The 19,852-nt window shown below is 40.3% G+C and overlaps 1 protein-coding gene and 1 long non-coding RNA gene across 2 annotated transcripts in view; one reads left to right on the top strand and one right to left on the bottom strand.

Moving 5' to 3' along the window:
- LOC141430265 (CD320 antigen-like) overlaps window positions 1-19,852 on the top strand; it is a 450,087-nt gene that overhangs the window by 414,331 nt on the left and 15,904 nt on the right. The window contains exon 2 of the mRNA XM_074090873.1: window positions 5,727-5,846. Within this exon, the coding sequence (XP_073946974.1) occupies window positions 5,727-5,846 (120 nt within the window). The remainder of the gene's footprint in view (window positions 1-5,726; window positions 5,847-19,852) is intronic.
- Window positions 14,763-18,225, bottom strand: LOC141430096 (uncharacterized). Its single transcript, XR_012451612.1, has 3 exons — window positions 17,958-18,225; window positions 17,692-17,844; window positions 14,763-17,444 (listed from the first exon to the last, which is right to left on the bottom strand). It is a non-coding gene; the product is annotated as an uncharacterized lncRNA (long non-coding RNA).

The raw sequence follows: 19,852 nt of genomic DNA, 5'->3' as shown, positions 1-19,852 counted from the left end.
CGGCGTTCATCCTCCAGTTTTGTAGGTATATAAGCTCCTTGGTCGTGACCAACTCGATTTTTTTTATAGTCGGCCTGGCCAGGTCGAAAAGATACCGTTGGAGGTTGGATATAAGTAAATTCAATCTACTGAATACTTAAATTCAATTTAAGGTTATTCTCGTTTTTTTTGTACTATTTTACTTTCCTTACAGTCGAAATGAAAAGTAGAGTGTCTAACTGGGGTGAAATTACCCATTTCCCCTCGAAATATCTCACGTGAAATGGGTAATTTTCCACCCTTGGTTATCATTCTACTATTTGGTCATAATAATCAATAGTCATAATCTTTGTTAGGTATAACGCGAAATAAATTTAATGATTAAGTAGAATAATGTGACATGCCATACAAGACAAAAGTCATAAAATTGATCAGCATAATATCAAAAGGCATACCGTTTATTTTTCATAAATATTGTACTTCATATTTTTATATTTACTATTATTATTATAATACCATATTATTCTCTAATGATTTAAAGGAATAATTTTAAAATTCAGAAATAATACATATCATACCTACATTAAAACATTAGAAAGTTAGAACTGTGACTCCTTTTAAAAAGGATCAGTTGATAAAAAAGCAGGTTCGGTTAGGATAGGACTGCGACCCTAAAAACCAGCAAAGTAGGATAGGTTAGGTTAGAACTGTGACCCCTTACAAAAAGTACCAGCTGACAGAAATGCGTTACGTCAAATAATAATATTCCTTTTGAATTTCAACCTTTCAATACAATTACCACATTAAATGTTATGATCAATAACTGTATGAAATTCAATAGTTCTGACTAATAAGCGATGTCAAATAATAATAATCATCATCATCATCATCCCAGCCTATATACGTCCCACTGCTGGGCACAGGCCTCCTCTCAGAACAAGAGGGCTTGGGCCAAATAATAATATTCCTTTTGAATTTTTACCATTTGATACAATCACCACATTAAATGTTATGTAAGACTAATAACGGTATGAAATTCAATAGTTATGACTAATGAAAGGGGGCGAAAGAAAATTATGACTATTGAAATTATGACCAAAGATAATATGACGAGCAACGATTATGACAAACAACGGTATGGATGAACCAAATCGAAAGTTTAACGTTATGGGAGTCAATATATACCCACCTCCGGATCCAGCGATCTTTGTTGTATAACTCAATTTCCCTTAACGTTGGCACAATCTTATAACAACTCACGATGAATTTGTTTAAGCACTTCTATACTTATTGTTTACGATTTTGCATCATTCCCTAAGCAAATTAGGCTGTTATTTAACTTTGAAATTGCTGTGCGGGGCTTGGATTAAATGTTATTAGCGCCGCTGTATAGTCAAGGTCACAAATATTTACATCATGTTTTTCCTTATAGTTTCGCCATGTCTGTCTGTCTGTCTGTCTGTTGGTCCGTCCGGGGCTTTGCCCAGGGACTATCAATGCTAGAAAGCTGTAATTTTGCACGAATATATATGTAAACTATGCCGACAAAATGGTTTAATAACATTTTTTAAAAAACCTTTTTTAGATTACCTCCCATAGACGTAAAGTGGGAGCGATATTTTTTAAAAATAGTTGGAACACACCCGACTTTGTCATTTCCAAGTTCAATATCTCAAAATCGGGTGAACCTATTTTGATGAAACATGTCTAAGACCCGCAGAATCTAAGAAGAAAAAACTGCATTCAATCGGTCCACCCGTTTAAGAGCTACGGTGCCACATACAGACACACATAGCGGTCAAACTATTACACCCCTCTTTTTGCGTCGGGGGTTAAAAACAGTCCTGTGGTTAGCTGGGTGTAAACAACAAACTGCAGCCTCCTGGTCGTTAGTTTATCAGCAAAACTTGATACTCACAGGTGTTCTTACCATAACCCATTAAATTCGAGAACAGGTTGCTAACAGCAGCAGATTCTCCAAAATTCGAACTTCAGTAGCTGCTGTCAAGGTAAATGTTTGCAAGGCGAGTCTGAGTGCCTGCTGGTCATTAGGCCCGGGTTCGATTCTCGTTAGCGGGCCCGCCGTCATTAGAGCCCTGCGCTGTATCATTATTGTTCCACAGACATTTTCCAAGTGGATTACTATATTTTGTGGATTCATTTGAGCGTGAGTGAAATGTTTAACTGGTGAAAATATTACGACAGTATATTTATATTTGTATTTTTTTTTTGTTGAAATTAAAGGAAATAATTAAATTAAATGTTTCTCTTGTATTTCTGCTTCCGCCACCTACTTTTGAGTTAATCATAAGATCATGTACCCAAATAGTTGTCTGGAAGAGGTCGTTTTTATGCGATAATACCGCCTATTTCTACGAGCGAGTAAGTTACTCTATCGAGACAGTGATACAATTATCTTCGTGTAACTTTAGAGTCGCACTTCGCTGATTTATTTCACTAAAGGTCTCTGTCCATTACACCGTATCATACCATGACAGGCAAAAATAAATTTTATTATTGAAAAGTATTGACACTATGCCCAGTAGCAGGCTTCCAACCGTCGCCGTCGCGTGCCACGCATACACACACATTTTTATTTATTTATTTATTTGTCAACAAAAAATTACAGCATTACAGTTAAACACCAATGCGCTGTAAAATTCGAATTATACAAAACAAAAAGACATAAAACACACAAAAATTACATACACAACAAAACTAATTAGGGATTTTTTAAAGTCGTCGTCGACGCTACCCTAAGGCACTTATCCCACCGCCGACGATGGGCGAGAAGCGAGTGGAGCGAGTAACTAGAAACGAGTGGGCGAGCAGCGAGAAGCGAGTGCAGTTTTGTCGCTCGGCTGTAAGCCAGTGTTTGCGTGCGACGGGCGATTACTCGCTTCACTCGACTGGCTCGTGCGGGGCGGCCGCCAAGCTGACATCGCTGAGCGAGTATCTGTAGCTCAGCGAGTTTTATAGCTCTTGTCGCTGCGCCAAAAGATGTAAGAGCGAGTTCTAGCCGACAGTGTGAACAGCCAGCGATCAACTATTAATATATGTGTCTCTTTTACTCACAAAGGATCTTATATCTTTTGTTCGTTTCTTGAGCGAGAAAATAGTCGATAGCCAATCGTTTCCTCGCTGGCGGTGAGACAAGTGCCTAAAACACGGAACACCACACCCTCCGGCCAAAAGTTGGAGCGCAGGAACATCTGCTGGTGCTTGGCAGGCACTTGAAGCTTAGTGAAATTGTTAGCCATTTGAGACTCGAGCGGGAGGATGGACAGCTCTACAATATTCCGTGCCTGATACGTCCACACTACGATCATGTTATGATACGCTGTAGTGGGCAGAGATCTTAAATATCCACCAGTTCCAGAACCTAGTTGCGCGGTACAAAACCTCTGATGATTCACCGCAAAGCTGCAGCGGAAGTCAAGTAATAAATTAACCCATATTTTATTGCGATCCACAATATCTGTCGCGGGCCCGGAAGCGGCCGTCCTGCGGTTTCGCTAACTGAAATTTGATACAAAACCTTTTCGGTAGTCGGTAAAACCCTCCGGTTCATTCGATACTTTTCCAATAACTCTCAATATTACGTTGAAACCAATTAATATTGTCTTTGTTGGGAACCGGCGTCAGTTATCGCTTTTGTTTTAATGTAAACAAAGTGAGTTTTAACGGTTAATTAACGGAGTTCAAAGAAGAAGTTACTGGATTCGGTCGTTGGTTTAAATGTTTTTTCTCGGAAATCAGGTAATTAAAATTCGTTATTTTAGGATTTGCAACAAAAGGAAAAAAAACGGAATCCTTAAATTAAATATGACTTTGTTAAACCAGAGAGGTATGAAAGATCTTATTTTTTACTAGCTTTTACCCGCGGCTTCGCACGCGTAAACTATTCGGTGTGGTAGCTGCAATTGAAATTTTCGGGATTTTACAAAATTCCCCTGGAAATTTCCAATATTTATATCGTGGTCTTCATTGAGGTTGTGTTGTGAATAACTGTACAAAATTCAAGACTAAACCCAGTGCTGAAATTTCAAAATTTTTCCCTATCCAAATTCAAATGCAAAATTCAAATTCAAATCATTTACTCAGTAAATAGGCCGCAATGGGCACTTTTACACGTCATTTTTTATACTACCAGCGCTTTCGGAAAGACCATCATTGCCAAGAAGAATGCGTCGCAAGAAACTTGGCAGAAAGTCATTTTTTCAAAATAAAATAATTACAAATAAAATACTTAAAAACTGCAGTATACAATTAAGGAAAAATATACGAAATAATAATAATAATAATACAGGGATGTATGGGGTCCCTTAGTTACCAAACTATACCGTGGGAATATCGGGATAAAAAGTAGCGTACTTATGTGTTATTCCAGACATACGGCTACCTACATCCAAATTTCATGCCTCTAAGCCTAGCGGTTGTTATTTCGAAATTTTATTCATAGATATCCCGTGGTAATATCGGGTCAAAAAGTCGTCTATGTGTTTTTCTAGACATCCAGCTTCCTACATACCAAATTTCATGACTCTAAGCTCAGCGGTTAATATTTCAAGATTTTATCCCTATCCCGTGGGAATATCGGGGTAAAAAATAGATTATGTGTTATTCCAGAGGTCCAGCTACCTACATACCAAATTTCATGGCTCTAAGCCCAGTGGTTGTTATTTCGAGATTTTATTCCTAGGTATCCCGTGGGAATATCGGGTCAAAAAGTCGCTTATGTGTTATTCCAGACGTCTAGCTACCTACATACTAAATTTCATGACTCTAAGCCCAGCGGTTAGTATTTCAAGATTTTATCCCTATCCCGTGGGAATATCGGGGTAAAAAATAGCCTATGTGTTATTCCAGAGGTCCAGCTACCTACATACCAAAATTCATGGCTCTAAACCCAGTGGTTGTTATTTCGAGATTTTATCCCTAGGTATCCCGTGGGAATATCGAGTCAAAAAGTCCCTTACGTGTTATTCCAGACGTCCAGCTACCTACAAACCAAATTTCATGACTCTAAGCCCAGCGGTTATTATTTCAAGATTTTATCCCTATCCCGGGGGAATATCGGGATAAAAAGTCACCTATCTGTTATTCCAGACGTCCAACTACCTACATACCAAATTTCATGACTCTAAGCCCAGAGGTTGTTATTTCGAGATTTTATCCCTATCCCGTGGGAATACCGGGATAAAAAGTATCCTATGTTTTAATCCAGGTTATAAACTAACTTTTCGCCAAATTTCATCCAAATCCGTCCAGCCGTTTCAGCGTGAAAGAGTAACAAACATACTCACTCACTCACTCACTCACTCACTCACAAACTTTCGCATTTATAATATTAAGTAGGATATTAGTCTGTATATGTCAATGACCAATTTTAAACAACCTTAAAATACAATTAGAGTCACTAGTAAAACTACACAACGCAAAGTAGCCTTATCGCAAATATAGTTATCTCGTCGTTTACATTTTCACTATGTGACCTTTATGCCTATGTTTTATAAATAAAGTTATTTTTAATTTTGAATTTTGTGTTGCAAAATGACTACGCACTCCTAGTCAAAGGTCAAAATATATCATGAAAAAAAAATTCAGGTGCTTCGCCGGCCGTTGCTGCGGCACGCTCGCTTCGCGCGCTCGGCTCGCGCGGTGTAGGGCACTGTAACACAAATTTGTCCTATACTCGATATCTATTTGTCTCTTATTTTCATGTCTCATGTCTCGCTCTATTGCAGGCGACACAATATGCCCGACGGGCTTGTTCCGGTGTCCGGAGGGCACGTGCATCGAGTACTCGCGCGTCTGCAACTACCAGCGGGACTGCGAGAAGGGCGAGGATGAGTTCCAGAACTGCCGTAAGTGTTTGACTTAACTAACTTAACTTAAACTGGGTGGTTGAGACGTATAGTCGACCAAACAAAAATAATACTTAACCGACTCCGGCTGCGTAGAATTCGTTTATCGCTATTCCGCGGGAACTATGCAATTTTCCGGGATAAAATTGATCCTGTCCTTCGCCGGGATTCAAACTATCTGAATAGAAATAGAAATAGAAATAGAATTTATTTATTGTCAAACTGTGTACAAAAGATGACATAATATAATAGTTCCAACAGTTACCCATTGTGGGCGTACAATATTTATATCCCTACCATACATATTTTATCAGCTAAATACAACAATTTTTTTTTTTACAATACTGTTATTCACTTCCTTCCGTCACATTCAAAAAATTCTTTTAAATTGTAGAACACTTTTTGTATTAGCCAATTTTTTAATTTGTATCTGAACTGATTGCCTTCCAGAGTTTTAAGTTCGATAGGAAGGTTATTAAATACATTTATTGCGCTTATATATGTACTTTTTTTATAAATTCTGGTTTTTACCCTTGGAAGAATACTGAATTTCATCTAAATTGGTTCAGTGGTTTAGACGTGATGAGGTAACAAACAAACAAACAGACTTACAAACTTTCGCATTTATAATATTAGTAGGATAACAGTACTTTCATTGTAGCATGGTGCGGGTGACACTTGATGCACCGTTTCGTTTTACTCAAAAAAAGTTGCTGCGGTCAAATATATGGAAGTATATTTCAGTTGTAGCCTGAATATGACTGGCGTAAAATATTTGAACATAAAGAGCTATGTTATACGAAATAAATTTAAGCTATCAGATTTTTACAATCAATTAATTAAATTCAAAGCACAATTAAGTGAAGAAACGTAATATGCATGTAACATAACGTTTAGTTATGGGGCCTAATGGATCTTGAGTTATATCGGTACTTATTAAATGGTAAGTAACGAATATTCTTTCAAACTCCGTTTAGTATTCCAACGTAGAATTCGACTAATATTCTCATCAAAATTAGCGTAATAATCGGATTAATGATGACACTAATTATGATTAAGATTTTAAATTATTAGTTTTCTCGACTCAAGTTTCGACACTGACTCTCTAGTCTTGTGATATTGACGGCTGTCACCCGCACCATGCTACAATGAAACTACTGTAGTGGGACTTAGGACTGTCATGTATTAACTAGGTTCTCAGCTTACGGCAATGTTTTCTCAGACAAAATATTTTGTACCAACGACTGACCACTTCCCTCCTTCCTGGCAATAACACGTGTTACGCCGTGTGGTCATCCCGAGCGGTGGTAATGGCGCTCGACGCACTTGCACGTACGTTCGACGAGGTCATACAATAAAGCCTTTTTACGCTTGTAAGAGCTTGCATGTGCCATTGTCTGTGTTCACTTTTATATCATCATCATCATCATCCCAGCCTATATACGTCCCACTGCTGGGCACAGGCCTCCTCTCAGAACAAGAGGGCTTGGGCCGTAGTTCCCACGCGGGAATAAAATAAAGAAAGAAAATAAAGAAAGAAAAGTAAGGAAAAGAAAGGAAAGTTTAATTTATTGAATCAGGCGTTACTTTGCGGAGGTCCATATCAATGAACTAAAATAATTTCCTTGCTCACCCGCGACCTTACGATAGCTAAGCTTATGCAAAATATGCGTGTTCATGCAGTTCCTCCACCTCCACACTGTAAGAACACACACAAATCACACAAACCCATCTATCACCACCACCACACTACACTGACGCGTTTCGAACTCAACCAGAGCTCATCTTCAGAGTGACACAACCGTACACCATGCTACCAGTTGTTAGACTCACAACTCTAACAACTGGTAGCATGGTGTACGGTTGTGTCACTCTGAAGATGAGCTCTGGTTGAGTTCGAAACGCGTCAGTGTAGTGTGGTGGTGGTGATAGATGGGTTTGTGTGATTTGTGTGTGTTCTTACAGTGTGGAGGTGGAGGAACTGCATGAACACGCATATTTTGCATAAGCTTAGCTATCGTAAGGTCGCGGGTGAGCAAGGAAATTATTTTAGTTCATTTACCTTATCAGGTCTAAACTGCTGATCTAATTTAGATGAAATGGGTATACAGATAGTTTGAGTCCCCGGGAAGGACATAGGATATTTTTTCCCGGAAAATAGCATAATTCCCGCAGGATAGCGATTAACGAGTTCTTCGCGGACGGAGTCGCGGGTAACGGCTAGTCACTATTTTAAAAGGCTTGTATAGTCACGTGCATTAATTAAATATCTGACACAACAAAACGTGCAAAAATACATACGAGTATCTGATGCGATTCTGTTTCTAGGGCCGGTAGGCCGTACGAGTATGAGATGCTTTGCACGCTCCGCTGTGTGATATTATTGCAGGTGACTGTACCTCAAAATCGATAGTTTTTCGAGTGAACGTACATTATTTCAAGAAAATACAAACTGAGACATGGATGCACAGAAAAACTAGAAAAAGAGACCAGCACTGGGAATCGAACCCAGAGGCCGTATTGCCTGACGTTTCTGATGCTCGCGATCGCAATCAAATGACAGTTTTTGTATGGGAAAACTGTCATTTGATTGCAATTGCGAGCGTCAGAAACATTAGGCAATACGAGGCCAGGTCCTCAGCAATCCGTGCTGCGTGCTATAACCCCTACACCACTGCTGGACAGGAATCTAGACACGAATTTTTGCTATGCATACATATCTCAGGTTGCTTGTTTCTACTATGCTACTTAAGCAGCAGCACTAGCGACATCTATGTTTCGTCGACAGACGTCACACTCTTTCGGAACTAACCGCTCACCCAGACAAGAGATGTCGCTACTAAGCAATCAATTGTTGTATTTTCGATATGGTTTCACGGGATACCCGTAAAAGAAACAAATTTGGAGTTGAAATAAAAAATACAAAAAGACTCCAAAAAACCAATCATAATTATTTCAAGGGTCAATTTTGTTGACATATTGATTAGAGATACGAGATGTTTTCAAAGTAGCGACGGTATCACGGTGTGTATTGACACGGACCAAAAAAAACGGTTCATATCTATAAAATGTAGTGTTAGCAGTGCCTGGTTTCTAAGCAAAATGTAGTCAGTCATTTTCTACATATTACTTCCTAGGACTGATAAAAACCACAAGAAAATCCTAATACGGAGGAAAACCAATGTTTACGATTCACCATTTATTTTAGAGTGACACAGAACGGTAAAAAAATACAAAGTTCAATTAGATGTCATCGCACAGCACCGTAGAGGTTTCTAACATCCTCCCACCTTTGGGACGAAGACCCAAACCTTCTATCTTCACAAGACCTCGTCAGGTTGCACTTCCAGCGGGTACAGACGTTGATATGCCCGGGTGTACTCGCCGTCGGCTGTGCGTACTCTAGCTACTCTAGCATTTCCATCTTTTCCAGTATATACTTCTAAGATAACTCCTAAAGGCCACTTTATACGCTTCGCATCAGTCTCTACCAATACGACATCGCCTACCTTTATATTAGAGTCCCTCTCCTTACCCTTCTGTATGAGCATCCCCAAGTACTCGTTCCTAAACCGCTCTCTTAGATCTCCTCTTAGCTTATGCAAATACCTTAATCGCCTATTCAAAGAGTCATGGTCGAGCTGGTCTAAATCTGGAGTCTCGCTGGCAGGAAGCCCTTGCACGAAGCAGGCTGGCGTCAGAGGCTTCAAGTTTTCTGAGTTATCCGCGATGTAGGTTAGGGGCCGTGAATTCATCAAGGCCTCACAATCACAAAGTATGGTTGACAGTTCCTCATAAGTGACTGTTTTCTGTCCCAAGTTTCGTCGGAGAAGTTCCTTAAGAGAACGAATCAATCGCTCCCACCAACCTCCCCACCATGGCGCAGCAGGTGGATTGAACTTCCACTTGATGCTTCGCACACTGGAGTAAGCTGCTATCTCTTCCCAATTCAATGCTTTTAACAGATTATCAGCTCCGTGGAAATTAGGACCATTTTTGATTCTCAATTTTATTTTATTTTTATTACCTACAAGTTTGTTGTAGCGGCAATAGAAATTGTATTAAATCTCAACTGTCTGTCCATACACTTGAGATACATCCCTGTGACAAACGCACAGACGGACACTGTAGCGGCAATAACATTTCCGTTTATCACCCTTCGACTACGACTCTTCGATCTATGATTTCTGTCACATTGTGAACAAACCAGAAGTTAACGTAGAGTAGTGAAACAGGTGGTAAATCTAGTCGCGAAATGACATCGGAAATGGTTTTCCATTTCGAATTTCAACGCTGCAGTCACACCTCCCGCGACATCAGTTGTCGACAAATTATCATACATATTATCAGTGCAACACAGGTCGGGATATCTAGGTCGCTGAACTTACCCGACAGCTGAAAGCTAACTTTTCCATGCAGGTAGCAAATGTAACCTAATTATAGCACGGAATTGCAGGCTTTTACTAGTAAGTTCCGTGGAAACTGTTTATTTGTTTTCTCTGAAAAGCTCGTCATTTGACAACATAATATTTACCTAATATGATTGTGATTTTTAAATGGATTACGTTTTAATTTATACTCGTAATGAAAATACAAACTGAAATAAAGATGCACAGAAAAAACAGAAAAATAAGACCATCACTGGGAATCGAACCTGACCATCAGTGGTGTAGCGGTATAGCACGCGGTACGGATTACCGAGGACCTGGGTTCGATTCCCAGTGATGGTCTTATTTTTCTGTGCATCTTTATTTCAGTTTGTATTTTCAATTTAGGTTTTACGGGATGACCGTAAAAGTAAAAATTTGGAATTGAAATAAAAAATACGAAAAGATTCCAAAAAAAAACAATCTTATACTCGTAATGATTAGTTTACTAATGAGTAATTTGAGTTTACTAATATTTAACAACAAACTAGCTGTTTCCCGCTTCTCCGTCTGCGCAGAATTCTTTTATCGCTATCCCGCGGGAACTATGAAATTTTTCGGGATAAAAACCATCCTATTCTATTTCCTTACCCGGGACTTTTACAGATACTGTAACTGTATACATATAGTATCTGTATACCTTTCAAATCGGTTCAGCAAACATCAGGAGGTAAAAAACAAACAAACTGACTTACATCCTTTCGCATTTATAATACCTATAAGTGGAATTAATTTGTTAGTAAAATTCTTCAATACGCGATCAATTATAATTAAAATTAGCTTTCCGAAAAGACGGCATCTTGCCTAAAAATCCTTACATTCCTATCCCTGTTTACGTTACTCTCCCTAGCATCGAAAATCCTAGCTGAATTCAATAGGCGCACCTCCTGTACTAATTTAAAACTACCTTTGCTGAGCGGCCCGTCTACCAGCTCTCTCTCTCTTCCTGTAACAGTCATCAGAAGCCCACAACAAGACAAAAGCAAAACGCACAGAATAAGCACAGTTGAACAATCTTACAGTTTGCGAATGCCTTTGATATCGAAAGAAAGAAAGGTTTATTTTGGCTCCATAAGTACCACCTAAAACTAAGACTAAAACTAGCACTAAAACTATGTTACTTGGTGACACGGCAGGATACCAAAAAGGGTCTCCACTCAGCACACATCGGACGACAGTAAGCGTAAAACCTGCGTCAAAAAGTTTTTTTTAACAAAAACTTGCTTCATACATGTTTTCAGTTTTCCATTATTAAATTAATGATGTTACAGTTGTTTTTGGGTAAACAGTTTTCATATAAATAATAATACTTTATTTAATACGTTAGATAATTTCTCTGAAATATTGAATTCAAAAAATGAAAGGTAATTCTGCTAAACTTGTTACCAATAGGTACGAGTACTGGTTTGTAAAATACGCGTATGAGACTTTACGCGCTTGCGATGCGTCAACGTATTTTTACACCTCTCTCTACCTACATACACAAAGTCACATAATTAGTTAACAAATCATTTCTACTCCAATCGCTTCTACAAACTCATGTTAATTCCATGTGCAGTCGGACAGCCGGGAAACTAGTTTGAGGGCGAGTCGCTGGCGGCGAGTTTGCACAGCTACCTGCCCGTGCATAAACTTAATACGACAAGTACTTCGCCATTAGTGTAATTGCAGTTCTAGTGGCGAGCGGCGGATCAGAGCTCAAGTAACATTAGTAATAGAAACGTATTTAGGGTTGCACTTTCCATAGTAGGTATGTTCGCAGTGGCGTGCTTACTCAATGCACGTCATAGACCACGTCTCAAAGGTCTCACGAACTTTGTGCTATCCCGGGATAAAGTATCCTATTTATCAGGAATAGAAAGTCTTGTAATTGGAAGTCGAGGTGGGATTATCAGCATACGGCGCCTCCTCATGCACCCTGCATCCTGGAAAACTTAGATTTGAACATTATTCATCATCATCATCATCATCCTCATCGTCGTGATGAATGTAGAGGAAGCGAGAGTTGTATGCCAGAATCGTAGCAAGTGGAAGGATTTAGTCTCTGCCTACCCCGTTGGGAAAGAGGCGCGATTTTATGTTTGTATGTATGTATGTCATCCGGAAGACGTCCACTGCTTAGCAAAAGTCTCCCCCTCGAACGCCACAGTGAACGACAACTCACCACCTGCATCCGCCGGTTGCCCACAAGTCCCACAACTCTTGCGATGCCAGTCCACCTTTTTTTTTATACGACTGGATGGCAAACGAGCAAGTGGGTCTCCTGATGGTAAGAGACAACACCAGGGATATTACAGACGCGTTGCCAACCTAGAGGCCTAAGATGGGATACCTCACTTGCCAGTAATTTCACCGGCTGTCATACTCTCCACACTTCGCCGTCCGTTTCGTGATTACTTAAGATTATATTTTCATCGTTGTATTATATATTCAGCGGCCCAAATTGGGCCCACTCTACGTGCAAAATTACCTTTTACTGCTTACATTTGAGGGCAAGATTTTTTGCCACTCCGTATATTATTACCAAAACACACATCCAAATCAGTAAGAGTTTTCGGTCACCTGCGATTCAATCAGTAAGACGTACTTTCGATTCGCTCCGAATTTAATTGCCTTAAAATTACAAAAAAGTTGATGTGAACGCCCCAGAGGTTTCAACCTACAAAGTAGAAGCAGTGTTTTTTATTGGCAAATCATTTATTGTCTATAAACATACCATTGTCTTAATATTAGTGTTTTAAAATATTATTTATGCACATTGACTTTGCTTAACAATTAAAATAGTGAGGGTCAGCTGACGGACTGTTAGCCAATCAGCTGTTCGCAATTGCGTGTGCGGAACTGTGAGGAGTCAACGACAGGTCGACGGATTTTGCACCCTATCTACACTACGGAGAACCGACTTTGCAATGGCGACTTGTGCTAAGTGTTTAAATAAAATAACTGATAGAATTTTTTTGAACTGCGCTATCTGCCAAGGAAAGTATGATCTACGTTGCGCGAATATTACCGAGGACATTTTCCACAGCAAGCAAACAGGGGAATGGATAAGTTGGAAGTGTGTGCAATGTAAAAGTGCAGAGCCCAGGGCGGAAAGCGCGGAAACACCGGCGCGGGCGGATACGCCAATGTTAATATGGGTCGCGGTGCAGCACGGTTCCGTGCGGCTGGGAGTCCAGAGGAGCCCGAGGGAGACAGCTCCGTCATGGAGGTGTCCTACATTGAAAACCGTCCACACAACACCACCCCGCTCGACAATGGGCTGGACGCGTCGCGTGTCACTGACGTGCAGCTTCTGGTCACCGAGCTCCGGCTTTTTCGGGAGGAGATGCGGACTATGAGCCATGAGTTGCATGCTCTCCGCGCAGCTATGTCGAGTCTCGCGGCTAGGATCGACGGCTGTGATGGGCGCATCAACGAGCTCTGCGCTCGGGTCGAGTCCTTAGAATGCAGGCCCCAGCCTAACAACGCCACCGCTGAGGCTGCCATGGTCGACACGATATCGCAGCTAAGACTCGAACTCAACGACCGCGATCAAGAGTTGCTATTGAATGATATCGAGATATCTAGTGTGCCAGAAACAAGTGGAGAGAATCCGATGCATTTGGTGGTGGCCTTGGGGCAGAAGTTGGGGGTCCCACTCACCGAGCACGACATTGTCAACGCGACGCGCGTAGGGCGGGCGCCGCAGCCGGAGGGCGGACAGGGCCCGGCGCCGCGGCCGCGGCCGCTCGTGGTGCGCCTGGCGCGCCGCGCCGTGAGAGACCGGCTGCTGCAGGCGGCGCGCGTTCGCCGCGGCGCGACCACGGAGGGCACCGGCATTCCAGGCCGAACAGCCACGTTCTATGTGAACGAGAGGCTGACCCCTCACAATCGACGTCTGCTGTACAGGGCTCGGGAGCTGAAGCAGCAGCACGGCTGGCGGTATGTGTGGACCAGGGACGGTAAGATCTTCGCGCGAAAACAGGCAGGCACTGATTCGCCTCGACACCGCATACGCGCGGAGCCAGATTTAAATCGTGTTTTTGGTCCACGAAATGTTTGAACTGTATGTACTTGTTTGCCTTGTTTCACTATGCAATTTTGTAATTTTGTTTTTGTTTTTGTTCCTGTCGCCGCTTGGTCACGTCGTCACAACATCGCAAGAAAAACACTCATTACACTTATATTTAACTGATTCTCACACTTGTTACTTTGATCACTTAATACTGACATGGTATAAATACCAATGTAACCATAATCTCCGCATAATTTTCACTAGTTACTATCAATCTTACACCAAAACACGCACTGACACTAATAACATAAAAACTACCGTCATACCGCCATTGATCGCAATACCCGTTTCTAAAATAATAAAACCGGTTCCGCCTTGCAGTCGCTTAACTACGTGCAAATACAATGACTTGTAAACAACTACGAATCGGTATGTTTAATGCAGGATCTCTGGGTACAAACCATGACAATTTTATTGCAACTTGTGCCAACAGGATTTGGATATCGTAGCTATAAATGAAACTTGGTTAAGGGGGGGGATGAAGGTCGCGCACCTGTGCTTCAGGGATATAATTTTCGCCACAATCCACGACCACTGAGCTCACGCTCAAGAGGAGGAGGAGTCGGGTACTATATTAGACGTTGTGTTAGAGTGCGTAATTTACCGCACCCGGTGGATCCCCAGCACAAGTCGATAGAGCAAATGTGGTTACATATGACTCATCAAGGAAAAAAAATAGTAGTAGGTACAGCGTACCGCCCGCCCTGGCAGGACATTGACATATTTTTTGACGCAATATCAGACACGATTAGTTCACTATCACATTATGATAACTTAATAATAATGGGTGACTTTAATATTAATCTACTTTCTACCACTGACCTGAAAATTTCTAAATTTAATAATTTCCTGACTAGTTTTAACTTGGTACAATTAGTGACAGAGCCCACACATTTCACGAACACTAGTCAAACACTGATTGACGTGGTTTGCACAGACATGAACGCCAGAAAAGTAAGCACTGTGCATGTTGGTTCACTTCTTGGACACTGTATGGTTGTTTGTGAATTTAATATAAAGCGAAACAAGCCAAAGCCCTATACCTTAACACACAGGGCGCTCAATAATATTGTTCAATCTCATTTTGACTCGGATCTTAAGAGTGTGAGGTGGGACCTGATGTCTGCATTGTCAAATGTTAACGAGAAGGTTGAAGTGTTAAGCCGGCACATACTTTGTTTGTTTGATATGCATGCGCCTATAAAAACATCCAGATTAAGAGGAAATTCTTACCCTTGGATCACTGACACTGTGAAATTTATGATGAATTTGCGTGATTGTGCTGCTGCAGACTATCATAAAACAGGAGCTGAGAGTAAAAAAGTATATTACAAAGACCTTAAAGCCACAGTAAACAGAGCACTGTATCATGAAAAAGCTGCTTATTTTAACCATAATATAAACAATAATATAAAAAATCCGAAAAAGCTCTGGAAAAATCTCAAAACGACTATTTTGCCTAAACATAATGTAGAACTGCCCACGACTTTTGACGACCCTGACATCATAAATGACCACTTTTTGAGCCTACCAGCTGCATCTCAGGTGACTATTTCTCAATTGACCTACTATGAGTACCATAGATTTAATGACTCTGAGTTTCATATTGGAACAGTTAGCTCGGACAAAATTCTCAAAATTGTCTCAAGTCTTAAGTCAAATGCAGAAGGGGATGACTTAATTAGTTTGAATATGTTACTTATGACTTTTCCATACACAGTGGATTTATTAACAGATGTGATCAACATGTCCATTTTAACATCCACTTTCCCTGATGCCTGGAAAACAGCAGTTGTGCGTCCACTCCCTAAAATCCCTGACCCAGCCGAACTAAAGGACCTGAGACCAATCAGTATATTACCCTGCATATCAAAGATACTTGAGAAGGCTGTATGCGCGCAGTTGACAGACTACCTTGAGTGCAATGGCATCTTACCAGATGTGCAGTCAGGTTTCCGGAGGGGACGAAGTACGGTGACTGCCCTGCTTGACGTCACAGATAATATCTTGTGGGCACAAGATAAAGGCATGTGCACATTGCTAGTCCTACTCGATTTTTCCAGAGCATTTGATTGTATAAATATTGACTTGTTACTATCAAAATTAAGTTTCTATGGTTTTGATAATAGTGCTCTGCATTGGTTCCATAGTTACCTCCATAGGCGAAACCAGTATGTTAAACTGAGTCTATGTGATGGATCAACCAAGTTGTCAGATGTGAAGGACCTCTCTAGAGGTGTCCCGCAGGGATCGATCCTCGGACCGATCCTTTTTATTTTATACACAGCAGACATCGGGTCCCGTATCGCACACTGCAGATATCACGTGTATGCAGATGACGTACAAATATACATTTCATGTAAACCTACAGATATTGACAGTGCAATACAAAAACTTAATACTGACCTTGAAAATATAGCAGATTGGGCTGCAAGCAATAGTTTAATGCTTAATCCTGGCAAAACCAAATACATCCTTTTTGGCACAAAACTTCAAACAAATAACATCAAGCCCACTATTGCTGTTAAGTTGTTAGACAAGCCTATAGAGAGTGTACATGAGGCACGTAGTCTGGGTCTTATTATGGACAGTGGACTAAGATTTGAGAAGCATGTTGCGGGCTCTGTCAGTAATTGCTTCTACAGGCTCAAATTGCTCTATAACATAAGGCCTTTTATTAGTGAAACCCTGCGCATGCAGTTAGTTGAGTCACTAATACTGTCCAAGTTAAATTACATGGACACAGTATATGGTCCACGAATTCTCGCCAAAACAAAGCGTCTGATACAGCGGGTACAGAATGCTTGTGCTCGTTTTTGCTTTAACATTCCACCAAGAGCGCATGTCACACCTTTCTTAAACAAGCACAATATCCTCAAAATGGAGCACCGTCGTAAGCTTCATCTAGCATGTCTCCTTTTTGGTGTTATAAAGCACAAGACTCCAGCATATCTTTTTGATAAGTTGTCATGGTCGTCCACCCAGAGGTTGCACAGAACACGTCAATGCAGCATACAGCTGATGACACCACAACACGCGTCCGCAGCTTTCAGAGGTAGTTTCAGATATGTGGCGACAAAATGCTGGAACAATATCCCGCCGCCCCTCAGGAACCTGCAAAGTATAAATGGGTTTAGGAAAACACTAAAAAAAATTATCTACGAACACCAGCGGCAACAGGAAACATCAACTTTAAACAAAAGCTGCTTTTAGTCACGGTATATTTATGTGTGTATATATATAAGCTAAAGCTTTGGCTTATGTATATACACAGTTTTAGTTTTAGTTTTAGTTATGGCTTGTGGTACTGTAGTCTGTGTTTTCGTTTTTGTATTAGGTTGATATAGTATACTTGTAGTACCTGTTTTTTTCACTCCTTCCGTCAACAAAAATGTAAAGTCTCCCTTATGTAGTTTCCATTCTACTTATTTATTTTAGGCACTTTGTTTGTCGTCTTGTGTACATGACAGCTGCAGCAATAAAATGTGTTACAAATCCAAAATAAAGATGGAACCTGGAAGAAAATGTAATATTAATTGTAAATTATAATTGTGATTTGTGCGTGTTTTTACGAGCGACACATTAGATAAAACAAATTATCTTGCTACATTCCTTTTAATCCCTTACCTTTTTTTTATGTCCCCAATACATGTGGTTGGAATTGAACAAGATGATTTTTACTTGTACTCAGCACACAATGATACTCACACCTTGTACTCTATTTTGTTTGGTTGTTTAATTGTTTTGTTTCGATTGTATCTTGTGTTTAAAATGTGATTGTTTATGTAATGAATGAGCCCGTCTTTTTGTGATGTAATAGAATAACTCAGGGCAGGCAGCCATGTTGGTTGCGCACATGGCCTTGCATGATTGGTTGACGTGGTTTTTGTTGTTCATTCATTGGTTAGTAGTTGTCAATTTGAGTCGGTTGTTCGCCGCCAGACGGCGCTGCCCGACTCGGGCACAACGGCTGCGTTCAGCGTAACGCGTAGGGCTGTGTTGCGCGACACGACACGGTGACCGTCTAAAATGGTCTCGCCGGAAGACCAGCGCTGACTCCACTAAAGGAGTCCGCATTTTATGCTGAGGCGGGACCATTTCGGGCGCATATATATAAGTATACATTATTATTATTTTTCTCTTTTTTAATTGTGTTTGTGTCCCGAATAAATCTTTTCATTTTCATTTTCATTTTCATTTTCATTTTCCAAATCTGAACAGCAGCAGTATCTTACACAGATTTTTCCTTACTTGGAAGTTGTTTAATCAGGACATTTTTCGCAAATTAACAGAAAGAAATTCAAAATAAATCCTCATCGTAAATAATATTCAAACTGGATCTTTTAATTTGCAACGTCTCGCGGAAACGTGATTAGAATTTATAATCTCACATTAACAACTGACTAATTCGCAATCCGGGGATTCCCGCCCCGGGAATAGCGCGGGAATTATTAACGCGGCGCAACACTGCGCCTGCGTCACGCGTCATTTTACTACTACTACTACTACTACTACTACTATTACTGTTACTATTTTGACGACCGGATGGCCAAGTGGTTAGAGATCCTGACTACGAAGCTTGAGGTCCCGGGTTCGAATCCCGCCCGGGGCAAATATTTGTATGAATAATACGAATGTTTGTTCTCGGGTCTTGGGTGTTTAATATGTATTTAAGTATGTATGTATCTATATAAGTATGTATTTATCTATATAAGTATATTTATCCGTTGCCTAGTATCCATAGTACAAGCTTTGCTTAGTTTGGGACTAGGTAATTGGTGTCAAGTGTCCCATGATATTTATTTAATTCATCATCCCAGCCTATATACGTTCCACTGCTGGGCACAGGCCTCCTCTCAGACAAGAGGGCTTGGGCCATAGTTCCCACGCGGGCCCAGTGCGGATTGGGAACTTCGCACGCACCATTGAATCGCTTCGCTGGTTTGTGCAGGTTTCCTCACGATGTTTTCCTTCACCGCAAAGCTCGTGGTAAATTTCAAAATTACATTTATTTAATTATTTATTTATAACTTTTCCACCTTGCTACGCTACAACCGACGTGCACGGCAACTACTCTGTGTGACACATATACGCTGTATCTTAAAAAATAAGCCGGGATATTTCAGCACATGTTTGGGTGGTCAAATTGAGCCTTGTAAATGTTTCTACAACGTGTTTTTTTATATCCGTTAACTTCGGCAGACGGCTCAGTTCATTGATATGAACTACGTAATAAAACAATTTTTGGAAAAAATAAAAAAAAATGTTTTGATTATAAAAATCTTTTTTTCACGCATATAATACATTCACAGTCATTGTGAATAGTTAAATTGTATAATAAACAAACTTCACAAGTGACACTGACGTGACACATAAGAGAACCATCACAAAAATGCACATTTAATTTTGTTTAATGTTTAATGTTTATTTGGGCAAAAAACGGTACAATATAGAAAAAAAAACTTAAGAAAATAAGACTTAAACGAAACATAGACCAGCAAATATGCCACTATTAAATTATA

This window comes from Choristoneura fumiferana, chromosome 8, assembly GCF_025370935.1.
Source record: "Choristoneura fumiferana chromosome 8, NRCan_CFum_1, whole genome shotgun sequence".
Lineage (NCBI taxonomy): Eukaryota > Metazoa > Arthropoda > Insecta > Lepidoptera > Tortricidae > Choristoneura > Choristoneura fumiferana.
This window is presented reverse-complemented; position numbering and strand designations above follow the sequence as displayed.